The sequence below is a fragment of the Crinia signifera genome, chromosome 4 (assembly GCF_055691185.1).
Source record: "Crinia signifera chromosome 4, ASM5569118v1, whole genome shotgun sequence".
In the NCBI taxonomy this organism is placed as follows: domain Eukaryota; kingdom Metazoa; phylum Chordata; class Amphibia; order Anura; family Myobatrachidae; genus Crinia; species Crinia signifera.
In genome coordinates, this window is record NC_139220.1 from 203,637,059 (window position 1) to 203,652,877 (window position 15,819).

The following is a 15,819-nucleotide window of genomic DNA, read 5'->3' on the forward strand; positions in this document are numbered from 1 at the left end:
TGTTACTACTGCGGGTGTTATGTGTATAAGCGTCGGTACTACTGTGAGCATTACGTGTATAAGTATCGTTACTACTGCGGGTGTTATGTGTATAAGTATCGTTACTACTGTGGGCATTATGTGTATAAGCGTTGTTACTACTCCGGGTGTTATGTGTAAGAGCGTCGGTACTACTGTGAGCATTACGTGTATAAGTATCGTTACTACTGCGGGTGTTATGTGTATAATTATCGTTACTACTGCTGGCGTTATGTGTATAAGTATCGTTACTACTGCGGGCATTACATGTATAAGCATTGTTACTACTGCGGGTGTTATGTGTATAAGCGTCGGTACTACTGTGAGCATTACGTGTATAAGTATCGTTACTACTGCGGGTGTTATATAATATATACACACACACACACACACACACACACATATATTTATACATATACGCCACCCTGCTTCCCCCTCCCTACCTGAATCCTCCGCAAACCCACATCCTATGCCACTCTGTGTCTGCCCTCTGTCATCCTACGCCACCCTGCATCCCCCCTCCCTGTATCCTCTGCCACCCAGGGCCGGTGTAAGGCTTCTCAGCACCCTAGGCAAAACTTCAGCCTACTGCGGCCCCCCCCCCCATACTGCCACTAATACGGTGCCACCATGCGTCTCCCCTCCCTGCATCCTCCACCACTTTGCAACTCCCCTCCTTGCATCCTCTGTCACTCTGCGTTCCCCCTCCTGCACTGCATCCTGTGCCACTATGCCCCCTCACACTCTGTGTCCTGTGCCACCCTGCGTACATCCTCCCTTCGTCCTCAGCCACCCTGCATCTCCCCTCCCAGCATTCTACGCCACCCTGCGTCCCCCCTCTGCAGTCTGAGGGGCTGGGGACATAGCCAGCAGCTCGGAGAGCAACTATCCATGCCCCCACAGCGGCGAAAATGGGGCGTGGCCTTGTTGAAATAGGCCACACCCCCGTAATGCGAGCGCGCCCCCCCTCCATAAGGGCTGCTTCAAGATATTTCCCGGGCTGGTTTTTATTCCCAATCCGCCCCTGCGTGTTATAGTTGCAGTGTGAAAGGGGTATTAATTCCATAATATGCATTGCCAAAGTACATTTCCTTTCTGTCCTGCTCTACAGAACTAAGCGCACTGATTGGTTTTGTGAACTATCCAAGGAGGTCCTTGTTGAGCATACCAGCATGGGCTTCCATTTTATAGTAATGCCTTACAATGTCATTGAAAAAAATGGTGATTCAGAGGTAGTCACTAATGGATGCACGGCTGTAAGTTTTTGCAGAGTTGCAGTAGAGCTAATATGCAAATGTTGCTTTCAGCCTATAGTGTTCATTGTAGCACCCGCAAGCTTTGAAAACACATGTTTTTAGAAAAAGGAGGGTGATCTACTGTGCTCACTTGGGTATTCGTGTGTCTAAGAGGCACTGCTCTAGCCAATAAGGGTTTCCCAATCCCTTTTTGATATTTTAGACGTTACTATTTGGGTGGGCTTGAGCGGTGCCTGTGTTTACGTAGTAAGTGCTTGATTTTGGTGTGGAAATGGATAGAAATTAGAAATTAAAAAAGAGGGTTTATGTAGATTGCTTTTTATTTTTACAATAAGATGTGAGGTATTGATTACAGGTAATAATTGGGATGTTTGTTTAATTGGTGTTTTCAATATACACTTAAAAGGGGTCCCCTGTTGCGGGAATTTTTTCAGAGTGTGTCACTCTTAGGAGATCCCCGACAGGAGTTCAGGTAACTCCTAAGTGTTCCTTTGACCTCCGCTGGTCCCATTACTAACCTGTAATCAATACCTCACATCTTATTGTAATCCATATACACACCAAAATCAAGCACTTACCACGTACACAGGCAGCGCTCAAGCCCACCCAAATAGTAACGTCTTGAAAACACATGTAGTTCCTCTTCCATGTATGTGGTGTCGCTGTCTGCTGTAGTACTTATAGCACAGTGTGGTCTGTATATCAGCACTGATATGCAAACCAGATCATCATCTGTGTTAGAAACACCACAGAAAACAGCGACACCCCAGGCAGGGAAGAGGAACTGCATGGGTTTGCAATGCTGGCGGGTGCTAGAATGAACACTAAGCCTATACCTTGTATAGTTTTGGGTGGACTATGAAAACCTGAAAATCCCTCCTTTCTATGGCTGTGGACAATGCAGCTTTGCTGGACAACATGGTCCCCTCGGGGCTGATGTGAAAGTGCACTGTGGCCTCCTCAGAAGAAACTGTTTTTTTTTTTTTTTTTTTTACACTGTGTGCAGAACGTGTGTAACCCAGAGCATACTCAGCAAGTGTAATAGAAACAGGCTGATTGTAGCCAGATGGCACACACCCTCCCTGAAACTCCTGGGCACGCCCTGTGTTTTCCCTGACACTCCCAGAAAACAGCCGGTTACTAGCCCCAAATGCCGGCTTCCTGTCAATCGATAGCTTGCGATCAGAAAAGATGCTGTTCTTTATTATTTTTTTTTGCTGAACGGCCTCGCACATAAGCACATCCGTACGCATGCGCAGTTGATCAGGTCTAAATAACCCCCATTGTAATAAGTACATCTTACTTGATTATTAAGGTTGGTATGCTTTTTTGACCATTTTCCTAGTTTGTTTTATTTACAGATTTATACCTTTTTCTTTTCTCTAGGATTGCACTTTCTTCACCCGAAAAGAAATCCTCCGGTAAGTGAGCGTTAATTATCACAGGCTGGAATAATCTGCAGTCATGTATGCTTCCACCGACAGCCAAAGCACACTGTCATGGGTCATTAAGGACCCCCCCCCCCAACCCGTGGTCTGTGCATATACAGATGGGGGCACAGACCGTTAATGAAGGCCATGTTGCAGAATGCAGGAATAGACAGACACTAAGTAGGAGAGAGCTGTCATTGAAGTGCCTGAGAACAGGAACAGGAGGGAAGAGGGTCATGTTCCAAGGAGCGTACAGTCTAGGGGGAGGGGGGAGACTGGTGACACGGGACTTGAGCAGAAGGTGGCCTATTGGCAGAAAGAAAGTGAGTCAGGGATTGCCAAGGCATGAAGCAGGGGGTTGGGAGAGCAGCTGTGAGACCATGTTATGCAACTAATGGTACGCTTTGATGAGCAGGTGAGATTTAGTGCCTGTTAGAAGCTTTGAAGGCTTAATTGGGGGTCCATTCAGGTGCGGATGTCGTTACTGTCACTGCTGCTTTGTTGCCATTTTCCAGTTACTGTAAGTTATGAATGAGTTGGATGTAACTGTCAGAATATTAAAAAGAATTAATAGCTTAGTGTCTCTTCCAGCACAGTCATGAGGTTGCTGCCCAGTATTGGTTTTGTTTTTGGGATGTCTCCAGTAGCTCTGATCCCCAGCTTTTTCTTCTGGTCAGTTTAATAATCACTTTTCCATTGTGAGATGGGTTTAAAGTGTTCCTTGTGTTATCAGTGTTGCTATTCAAAGACTTTTAGGTACACAACATTTATTGAATTATGTCCATTACCCAGTGTACACCAAGTGAAGGTCCGACTGGGACTCCATCCCTCTTTTAAGTCCAGTGAACGGTTGAGGATGTTTTCACGCTGCAGAGAGATTAAATAAACTAGATGAGAAGGCGGATAAATGGAAAATGAGGATCAATGTTGATAAATGTAAGGTTATACATCTTAGGAGACATAACGAGGGTGCGACATCTAATTTAAACGGGGTAGAATTAGGAACATCAGAATTGGAAAAAGACCTAGGAGTCCAAATTGACAACAAACTAGGGTGCAGTGCTCAGTGTCATGGTGCAGTCATTAAGGCCAACAGGATACTAACCTACAAGGCACTGGTTAGACCTCATCTGGAATTTGGACTGCAATTCTGGGCCCCACATTACAGAAAGGACATTATAGAGCTGGAGAAAATCCAGAGAAGGGCAACCAAGCTAATAAAAGGAATTAGGAATGTTTACGCTGGAAAAGAGGCATTTAATAGGAGACATGCTTAACATGTACAAATATATCAGGGGGAAATATAATGAACTATCAGGCTCCCTCTTTGTTTTGAGGTCAGACTCTAGGACACGTGGGCATGCACTCAGAGTAGAGGATAGAAGATTCCATAACCTTAGAAGGAAAGGGTTTTTTTATGGCTTTTATGGCAGTAAAGGTACGGAACTCCCTTCCAGAAGAGGTGGTGTTGACAGACACAAGAAATACATTTAAAATAAGGTTGGACAAACATTTACAAAAAGAAAGAAAACATTCAGTGGTACAACCCATGATCATCATTAGCCCAAAGTTGCAACAAAGGAAATAAATTCAAATGGGGATATCACCTCTAGACCATACACTCTAATAGGTCCTGTAAAAAGATAAACTTGATAGACGTTTACAGCAGCATCTCTCCTCTCCTTCAGAAGAGATCACCCTCTCTCTCGGGGCTCACAGGCCCTTAATAAATAGTCAGGAGATGCAATACCTCTCACATTACCCAGGAACTGGCAATTTACATTTCTCATTTGATATATTTATCACACAAATTGAAAGAGTTTTTTTTTTTACTAAGATGGGAGTTCTGTTGAAAATGGGATGTTGCCCATAGCAACTATTTCTTCTTATTTAGCACCTTCTAGAAGATGATAAATTGAATCAGTGTATCTGTACGGGAAAACATTTGATTCAAATCTACTTGACGCAATCTAGAGCAACACCTGTCAACAGGATAATGGGGTGCACTGACCAACATAAAAGGTTAAATAGCACATGACTTGCATGGCATCAAATTGGCAAAACATATCTTTTGTCACCCGGTTTGCCATACACTCTGCACGATAGGCATCCAATAGCAAGTGACATCGCTAGATTTAAAGTGCAGCACATTGAACCTGATGACATGGCATGTGACCGCAGGAGTGTGCAAACTGGGTACACACTGAGGGCCTTATTCTAGTTCACTCTTTCTGACAAAATCCTTCTTAGATGGACAAAACCATGTGCACTGCAGGTGGGGCAGATGTAAAATGTGCAGAGAGAGTTAGATTTAGGTGAGTTATATTGTTTCTGTGCAGGGTAAATACTGGCTGCTTTATTTTTACACTGCAATATAGATCTCACTTTGAAGTAAAACCCCACCCAAATCTAATTCTCTCTGCACAAGTTACATCTGCCCCACCTGCAGTGCACATGGTTTTGTCCATCTAAGAAGGATTTTGTCAGAAAGAGTGAACCAGAATAATGCCCTGAGTGATGTAGGTGATACATTGATCCAATCTGACTGATCAGACAACATCACACTCCAGGCCAATGTACATATTAAATATAATGTAGGTGCACCGACAGTCACAATGTCTGTTTTTAAGATTTAACTTTTATTATTTATTCATTTAAAAAGGTGAAATATTAAAATATGAAAGAAATAAAGAAAGAAATATAGAAATTTAAAATATCAATGACCACTGCTCCCCAACCTGAATTTTTGCAGGGTTCCTATTATCCCTGTATGTTTCCTATATGTTTGAATTATAGCACTTTCTCTTGTAGTTTTATACAGAGATATCTGTGCTTATGTTGCGAACTCCTATTTTGTTACACTGATGTATCAGATTTTAATGTTACACTGCAGGTTCCTAATAATGTGTATCCATTCCTGTTTATTTAGTAAATTCTTACACATAAGGTCCTGACTATTAAATATTCCTTATAGGGCGTTCAATTAATGAGCTGATGTGTAAATTGGAGCTATAATTAGTCTTGATAGCTCAATATAACAGACTAACCTCTCCTATTACTGCAGACAGACTCTGTCAAAATATTGCAGAAAGAGGTATAGTCTTTATATTATGCCACTGTACTGTTTCGTCAGCGGTATTATGCTATGTTTGACGGGCCGGCAGGAGCTATAAATACGTTGTCGAACTAGGCATTCATGTAGTTCTTGGTGTTAAATTATAGGTATTCCTATATCCATGCATCCAACAAGTGTAGGTATTATACCCAAAGCCAAACACCATATACTTTATACGTTTAAATTTTCAGACTCTGAGCTATATCTGGTATAAATACAGCATAGTAGGTATATAACCCAGCTCATAAATCAAAGAATGTCTGTATGGTGTTCTCCTTGGTGCGATGCGGCTTTATTGAAGTATTTGTGCTGCTGACAGTATCTTCCTGTACATTGTTTATGCCCACTGTACTGAATATTATAGTGCTTGGGATTAAGATATTAGAAATCACCAGTTGCACAAAGGCAATATATATTTGGTAAACTTTTATCCCAAAATCATATGTCAGGCAGGCGCTGATTATATATAGATCAGCTGTTACTGCATGTCCTCTAAAGCCAAACACCCTTCAATTGTATATACATTCAAAAAGTGTTTATAGTGTGCAGACATTGAGCTATATCCAGTATCTCTGCTATATCAAATAGTCATGCAACCCAGCTCATAAACCATTAGGATGTCTGGAAGGTGTTCTGCTTAAAAGGCTCTGGTTCTGGTTCTGGCTTATTACTGACAATGTTTAGCACTATGTATCCTAGGGCTTGAATTATAATATTGCAGTTTGCACAGAAGTAATGGGTAAATATATAGTTGCTTTATCCCCACTCATATATCTCATAGACACAGATTTTCAACTGTCAGCCACTACACTTGTTAGGCTCACACACTGCCTATTGTTAAGATGTTGAGGATTACACGGAAATGATGGATAAATATATAATTGCTTTATCCTCAATCATATGTCCCGTCGACACAAATTATCAACTGTCAGCCACTATGTTTTATGGGCTGCACAGAGGCGGTTATATGAACTGTTTTGAATGTCAGAGCAGCATCATATATCTTAGGCTGCACGGAGGCGGCTATGTGAACTGTATTACCGCTATTCGTGCTACTTATGCCTGCAAAATGCACTGAATACACTCAACCTCTTTAGACATTAACATATAATTTCTACCGGTAATTTGGAGGCTAGGAGTTGGCACAAATCAGCCAGTTAGTATACTCCTGCCGCCACTGTCAATTTTTGTGTCAGAGCAGCGCCGTGTATAGTAGGCTGCATGGAGACGGCTATGTGAATTGTATTGCCGTTGTCCGTGCTACTTATATCTGCTAAATGTACTAGACACACTCTATCTCTTTAGATATTGACATGTAGATTATGCCAGTAACTTGGAGGCTAGGAGTTGGCATAGATCAGCCAATTAGTATACTCCTGCCGCCACTGTCAGTTTTTAAATGTCAGAGCACCGCCGTGTATAATGGGCTGCACGGAGGCGGCTATATGAACTGTATTGCCGCTGTCCGTGCTATTTACGCCCACTGAATGCACTAGATACACTCACTTTTATTAGACATTATCATATAAATTATACCGGTAGCTTGAAGGCTAGGAATGGCACGAATCAGCCAGTTATTATATTCCTGCCGCTACTGTCAGTAAATGTCTAAGCAGCGCCGTATATCCTGGGCTGCACGGAGGCTGTGAGTCAGCCACCGTTAGCCGAGCACTACACTGCATTTTCTGCACGGAGGCTGTAAGTCAGCTGCTGTCAGTCTGACTCCACACCGCTGATATCTATTTCACTCGGCCACTTGGTACATTACACATCGCATGAAATTTCATATATACAACATTTTTAAACACATTAGGAAACAGAGGGATGGAGAGCTATGGTCATTGCTAGCCAACGACCGTTTCACCAAGCTTCCTCAGTGCAGAAAATAGCGGTGTAGTGCTCGGCTAACGGTGGCTGACTCACAGCCTCCGTGCAGCCCAGGATATACGGCGCTGCTTAGACATTTACTGACAGTAGCGGCAGGAATATAATAACTGGCTGATTCGTGCCATTCCTAGCCTTCAAGCTACCGGTATAATTTATATGATAATGTCTAATAAAAGTGAGTGTATCTAGTGCATTCAGTGGGCGTAAATAGCACGGACAGCGGCAATACAGTTCATATAGCCGCCTCCGTGCAGCCCATTATACACGGCGGTGCTCTGACATTTAAAAACTGACAGTGGCGGCAGGAGTATACTAATTGGCTGATCTATGCCAACTCCTAGCCTCCAAGTTACTGGCATAATCTACATGTCAATATCTAAAGAGATAGAGTGTGTCTAGTACATTTAGCAGATATAAGTAGCACGGACAACGGCAATACAATTCACATAGCCGTCTCCATGCAGCCTACTATACACGGCGCTGCTCTGACACAAAAATTGACAGTGGCGGCAGGAGTATACTAACTGGCTGATTTGTGCCAACTCCTAGCCTCCAAATTACCGGTAGAAATTATATGTTAATGTCTAAAGAGGTTGAGTGTATTCAGTGCATTTTGCAGGCATAAGTAGCACGAATAGCGGTAATACAGTTCACATAGCCGCCTCCGTGCAGCCTAAGATATATGATGCTGCTCTGACATTCAAAACAGTTCATATAACCGCCTCTGTGCAGCCCATAAAACATAGTGGCTGACAGTTGATAATTTGTGTCGACGGGACATATGATTGAGGATAAAGCAATTATATATTTATCCATCATTTCCGTGTAATCCTCAACATCTTAACAATAGGCAGTGTGTGAGCCTAACAAGTGTAGTGGCTGACAGTTGAAAATCTGTGTCTATGAGATATATGAGTGGGGATAAAGCAACTATATATTTACCCATTACTTCTGTGCAAACTGCAATATTATAATTCAAGCCCTAGGATACATAGTGCTAAACATTGTCAGTAATAAGCCAGAACCAGAACCAGAGCCTTTTAAGCAGAACACCTTCCAGACATCCTAATGGTTTATGAGCTGGGTTGCATGACTATTTGATATAGCAGAGATACTGGATATAGCTCAATGTCTGCACACTATAAACACTTTTTGAATGTATATACAATTGAAGGGTGTTTGGCTTTAGAGGACATGCAGTAACAGCTGATCTATATATAATCAGCGCCTGCCTGACATATGATTTTGGGATAAAAGTTTACCAAATATATATTGCCTTTGTGCAACTGGTGATTTCTAATATCTTAATCCCAAGCACTATAATATTCAGTACAGTGGGCATAAACAGTGTACAGGAAGATACTGTCAGCAGCACAAATACTTCAATAAAGCCGCATCGCACCAAGGAGAACACCATACAGACATTCTTTGATTTATGAGCTGGGTTATATACCTACTATGCTGTATTTATACCAGATATAGCTCAGAGTCTGAAAATTTAAACGTATAAAGTATATGGTGTTTGGCTTTGGGTATAATACCTACACTTGTTGGATGCATGGATATAGGAATACCTATAATTTAACACCAAGAACTACATGAATGCCTAGTTCGACAACGTATTTATAGCTCCTGCCGGCCCGTCAAACATAGCATAATACCGCTGACGAAACAGTACAGTGGCATAATATAAAGACTATACCTCTTTCTGCAATATTTTGACAGAGTCTGTCTGCAGTAATAGGAGAGGTTAGTCTGTTATATTGAGCTATCAAGACTAATTATAGCTCCAATTTACACATCAGCTCATTAATTGAACGCCCTATAAGGAATATTTAATAGTCAGGACCTTATGTGTAAGAATTTACTAAATAAACAGGAATGGATACACATTATTAGGAACCTGCAGTGTAACATTAAAATCTGATACATCAGTGTAACAAAATAGGAGTTCGCAACATAAGCACAGATATCTCTGTATAAAACTACAAGAGAAAGTGCTATAATTCAAACATATAGGAAACATACAGGGATAATAGGAACCCTGCAAAAATTCAGGTTGGGGAGCAGTGGTCATTGATATTTTAAATTTCTATATTTCTTTCTTTATTTCTTTCATATTTTAATATTTCACCTTTTTAAATGAATAAATAATAAAAGTTAAATCTTAAAAACAGACATTGTGACTGTCGGTGCACCTACATTATACTTACTTTTCTTGTTTCGTATGTGTGTCTTTACCTAAGTAGTAGGTAGCACCTCCTCAAAACAGAAATCTAAGGAAATTTCCTACAAAATATTTACATTAGAGGAGATGTGACTGTCCCATAAATATAAGAGACTGGTGCGGGAATCATTTTTGTTTTTGTCAATGTACATATTAATCCGGCCCTGTAGCAAACAATGGCCTTTATTCTGCTTCACTCGCAGAGGCAAATTCCTTCTCAAATGGACAAAACCATGTGCACTGCAGGTGGGGCAGATGTAACTTGTGCAGAGAGAGATAGATTTGGATGGGGGTTAACTTCAAAATGAGATCTATATTGCAATGTAAAAATAAAGCAGTCAGTATGTATTTTCCTTGCACAGAAACAAATTAATTCACCCAAATACAAATCTCTCTGCATATGTTACATCTGCCCCCTCTGCAGTGTACATGGTTTTGTCCATTTCAGAAGGAATTTGCCTTTGCAAGTGAACCAGAATAAGGGCCAATGTGTAGAGCAAAGTATTAAACAATTTTGAAAAAATCAATAACAGGTGAACTACAAGTCCAAGGGGGCCCAGTAATGCCCCACTTGTAGTTCGACTGCAAAATGCAATTAAAAATATTTTTTTTTACATTTTACACGTATCAACCCGGCATCCACCACCTAGGGGCCGCCGAGGAGAGCCCGGTGCTGGTTCCAATATATGAAAACCCCCAGATTTTTTTGACCCACGTATTTTTGGAACCAGGAGCGGTCCAAGAGTCCGCGGCTGGTTTCAGAAATACGGGGGACCCCTATGCTTTTTGTCCCCAGGAACCAGGTCCTGCTTAATGAGCCGCAGGAGGGGGGACCCCATGCCACTTTTTTTTGTACTAAATACCGCATTTTGGTTTCTAAAAAAATTGCAAATGTCTAAATATTTGCACATTATTATTACTAAAAATGGCACATTTTCCTTTCTAAAAATCGCACTAAATCGCATGCAAATTCTGACTTTGTCTAAAAAATCACACCCTATTACATTTGGGAATTTTTCAAAAAATTTGCGATTTAATGCGATTTTAAAACTTGACTAAAAATCGCACCTTATTACATCTAGCCCTTGATGTTCTGTTGTTTATGATGCACAGCCCTCTAATGGTCCTATTTAGGGAACATACCTATGAGATATTGCTGTAACTACAGTATACTTAAGTTACCAGCTAGTTTTCATTCTACACCTGCATTGTAATGACTAATCAGTGATGACTGAAAGGATTCATTTTTTTTATTTTTATAGCCAATGTTTATGGTTTTTTCTTACAGGTTACACGAAAGGTTCTATGAGTTGGCTCCTAACATGGTACCAATGGATTATACAGATGACCCAGATGTGAAGTTGCCCATGCAGCTTATCATTAATATGCCTGAACTGATGGTGAGATATACAGTATTATACAATCTCATATAAGGCAAAAGAGAAATGTTTTAATGTTCCCCTTAACAACTGTGCTATTTTATATGACTGTAAAATAATTATTTCAAACGTAAGATGATGCCAAAATCAGTAAGCTTAGATTGCAAGGAGTCCTGTGGTTTTGAGATGTTGACCATGACAATTATTTTCATCTCCCTACATTCCAATTGTTAGCAAATTAACGGGATAATGGCATTCACAGAGAGATTGCCTTTTTGGGGGGTTCAGAGTTGGGTATGGCTAGTGCCGCACAAGCGGCCTCATCGAAGTAGGGTATATATATATATAATATGTATATAGATAGCGGGGTGTCGGCGGCACTCTTCTTTGAGTGCCCCCGCTACATGTAACTGACTGCTTCACCTCAGCACCGACTTAATTATATGTCCCTGAGCTGGAGTTGGTTTTTGCACCTAATTTCGGGAGTGCCGCCTCAGAACACACACACACATACATATATATATATATACATTTCCAGGCAAGAAGCTGCGTCACTCCAGGGGTCTTTTCACAGGTTTTAATCTTGAATAAGGTGCATACAGGTTACATGCTCAGTTGGTCAACGTTTCGATGTTCGCAAACATCGTTCTCAAGACCACATGTATCAAGACTAAGTGCACATACAAATATAAAATGGTTTATATTTGTATGTGCACTTAGTCTTGATACATGTGGTCTTGAGAACGATGTTTGCGAACATCGAAACGTTGACCAACTGAGCATGTAACCTGTATGCACCTTATTCAAGATTAAAACCTGTGAAAAGACCCCTGGAGTGACGCAGCTTCTTGCCTGGAAATGTGTATATCTTACTGAAGGCACCCGGGGCAGGTTGAATATATTTGTGTGGAGTGCCGAATCTATCCATCCAGTATATATATATATATAAATTGGGAGATCCCCTTCCTGCGCTTACAGTATAGGAGCAGCACCTCTGAGGGGTCCTCTGTTAGGCAAGACCCAAATTATAGAAATGGGAAAGGGGGGGGTTTTCAGAGGGCGCTTTTGATAATAAAACAATCACTTACAGTTGACATTAACATTTAATATGAAATGTATAAACATATAGAAATATATATAAAAACCCAAATTAGGGTGTCAAATGTACACAAAGTGGTGAACAATCGTATGTAGATACAACTCAGTTCAGTTGGTCAATTCTGTCAAAAGCAAGAGGCAAGAGGGCCTTCTCACCCACACCTTGATAAAGGGGCGCTGCCCCGAAACGTTGGTTGCTTTTTGCACGTTTACAATACAGAGTTTTTATGCAAGACCCACGAGTGCATATATATATATATATATATATATATATATGAGGAAACAAAAAGAGGGCACTCACCATTTGTTGCGTAAATGTGCAAAAAGTTTTAATGTTGCTCACATGACCAGACTAACGTTTCGGTCTTAACACCCCCTAAGGGTGTTCATGGTGGAAGGACCTCTTCTCTGTACTGTGTGGCTTTGACAAAGGTCTTTGATAAGACCGAAACGTTAGCCTGGTCATGTGAGCAACATTTAAAACTTTTTGCACATTTATTCAACAAATGGTGAGTGCCCTCTTTTTGTTTCCTCTTGTGATTGGATTTGTCCATGGAGTGAGCACCACCGTGGTGGCTCAGTTGGCATAGGTGCGGAATTTGGAGAATTTAGATTGATTTTCAGATTGATTCATAGGTTAGTTTTTCTTCCCAGAATGACAATGTACCATCTCTCTTATCCAGAATTGTTGCAGCCAAATTGCATTTCACCATTTACGTGAATAATACAACAGCATTGACTTTACAAACATCTGGTGCATTAATACATATAATTAGCACCATGTGTATGGCTGTATTTAAAGCCATCATCTAGTACGTTATGTACAGGCTGTTTCTGCTGCAAATATTATCATTATTGCTGTGCTATTAACATAGCCAGCGTCGCAAGCAGAGTCCGACATACATAGACCTATATAAGAGTATCTTGTGCTAAATGTAAGCATATGCGGGGGATCACTTTGTGATGGGCTCTACACTTTCTTCTCCTACCGTTATAAGGTAAGAGTCTCACCGTATTGATTTGTCACTTCTGCACCTTGAAAACATTGGTTATTTGCTGCACTTTTATGCATTTATAAAAGAATATCGTTTTTCAAGCCTCTGAGTACTTCCATTTCTTCATGGATTTACTTGTTTGTATTGGAAGGCACCTCAGCAAAAGCACACAGCAAGGATTGAGTGCCGGTCCTCCCCACAGATGTGTGTGTGTGTGTGTGTGTGTGTGTGTGTGTGTATATATATATATATATATATATATATATATATATATATATATATAGCACTTACCCAGCCTCCTAGAAGGAAAGGAATGGACCAACACTCACTGTTTGAGGTATAAAGAATTCTATTGGCAGTTACAGCATGATGTAATACAAGCAGGCTGACCCAACAGCCGTTTCAACTGGATGCCTCTCCAGTTTTCATCAGTTTGATGAAAACTGGAGAGGCATCCAGTTGAAACGGCTGTTGGGTCAGCCTGCTTGTATTACATCATGCTGTAACTGCCAATACAATTATTTATACTTCAAACAGTGAGTGCTGGTCCATTCCTTTCCTTCTAGGAGGCTGGGTAAGTGCTATCAATTAATCTTTAAGGACCTTGCACCCCCAACAACATCTCTACATCTATAACTGAGTGCCGTCTTGCATATCCTTATTTATATATATATATATATATATATATATATATATATATATATATATGCATCCTTCAAGAAAAGAAGCGGCACTCCAGGACTTGTATAAGGAAGAAGTCACTCTTTATTCATCAATCTACATTTCGGTTTTATGGAAGAAAACGTCATCAATAATGATTCCTGATGACGTTTTTTTCCATAAAACCGAAACGTAGATTGATGAATAAAGAATGACTTCTTCTTTATACAAGTCCTGGAGTGCCGCTTCTTTTCTTGAAGGATACAAATTTGCTGTTGAAGGCACCGGGCAAGCTAAATCTATAACAGAGTGCCGGATATACTACTCGATATATATATACATATATAAGCGTTAGGATGCTGACACTCCACTCCTAATGCGGCTCCTTGCCAGGTGCCCTCGAGTTGGGCCAGCCGTGGCTGGACACGAAGTATACAGGAGGACAGGTCCCGGCCTTTGGGACTTACATGCAACAAATCGACAACTAGCCTTGCTGGTTGGTTGACGTTTCAGCCTTTAATCTGGCTTTTTTTAAGTATACACACGATAACCCAAAGCAGCAATGAAGACTCCCCTGAGATAGGTAGGCGGCACTTGGAGACAGTGTTCAATAGGTTATTGTATTAGAAAAAATGCATGGTACAAGACAACTTTTCAAGGCCCCATCTGGCCTTTTAATCAGGTCATTTGCATATAAGTGAAGGAAAGAGAACAGCGTGAACAAGTGTCTTACCGGCTGGACGGTAGAAATAGCGTGCACAAACTGTAAACGAGGATCGTGACAGAGGGTTGGAACTTCCGGGGGTTCGGGTTTACAATGCCCTCCCCTGCACGGGGTGTGTTTGGATGTCAAAACACGCCCTCCCCATGGTTCCTTCCTTATTATTATCCTTATCTCATAGTGAATGAGATAATAAAAACAAAAGTGCTAGAAAACCGTGATGGCAGTGAAGCAATATGTATATATAACAAATAGGTACTTGTGAGTTATCCGGACGCCCGATTTCAAAATCGGGTCGGATCGGGCACATCGCATCGCATCGCATGCGACCATCGGATGCGATGCGATGCGATGCGATGACCCGATTTTTCCATAGGAATCAATGTTAAAATGGACTGAGTCCATTTTAACATGGAATTCAATGGGAAAAAGGGGTCCTTTTCATACCCCTACTATCCAAGTGGGCATGGAGTTGGATATAAACCTGTGGCGAGCGTAGCGAGCCACCGAGCCCGAAGCGTGGCGAGCGTAGCGAGCCCCGCGTGGGGACACGGAATACCGTCCCCTCGCGGGGCTCGCTTCGCTCGCCACGCTTCGGGCTCGGTGGCTCGCTACGCTCGCCACAGGTTTATATCCAACTCCATGCCCACTTGGATAGTAGGGGTATGAAAAGGACCCCTTTTTCCATAGGAATCATTTTAACATTGATTCCTATGGAAAAATCGGGTCATCGCATCCGATGGTCGCATGCGATGCGATGCGATATCGCATCGCATCGTATCTGATTGTATGCCTTAACTTAAGGCATACAATCAAAAAATCGGGCGTCCAGATAACTCACAAGTACCAACAAATATAAAAAGATAGAGAATACTTAATACATATATATATATATATATATATATATTACGTATATTCATGATCATAAAGGTGGAATAGCAGTATCGATAACTCCGTGTTACCTTACATTCTTTTATTGCTAATTGTTATAAAACTTGCTGTATGTCATTTTATTTAATGTGATTATAAAATG

The 15,819-nt window shown here is 41.2% G+C and overlaps 1 protein-coding gene across 1 annotated transcript in view; it reads left to right on the forward strand.

Moving 5' to 3' along the window:
* Positions 1 to 15,819, forward strand: part of CIB2 (calcium and integrin binding family member 2) — a 41,089-nt gene that overhangs the window by 10,183 nt on the left and 15,087 nt on the right. Inside the window, exons 2-3 of the mRNA XM_083183478.1 lie at positions 2,661 to 2,695; positions 11,222 to 11,333. Of these exons, the coding sequence (XP_083039604.1) occupies positions 2,661 to 2,695; positions 11,222 to 11,333 (147 nt within the window). The remainder of the gene's footprint in view (positions 1 to 2,660; positions 2,696 to 11,221; positions 11,334 to 15,819) is intronic.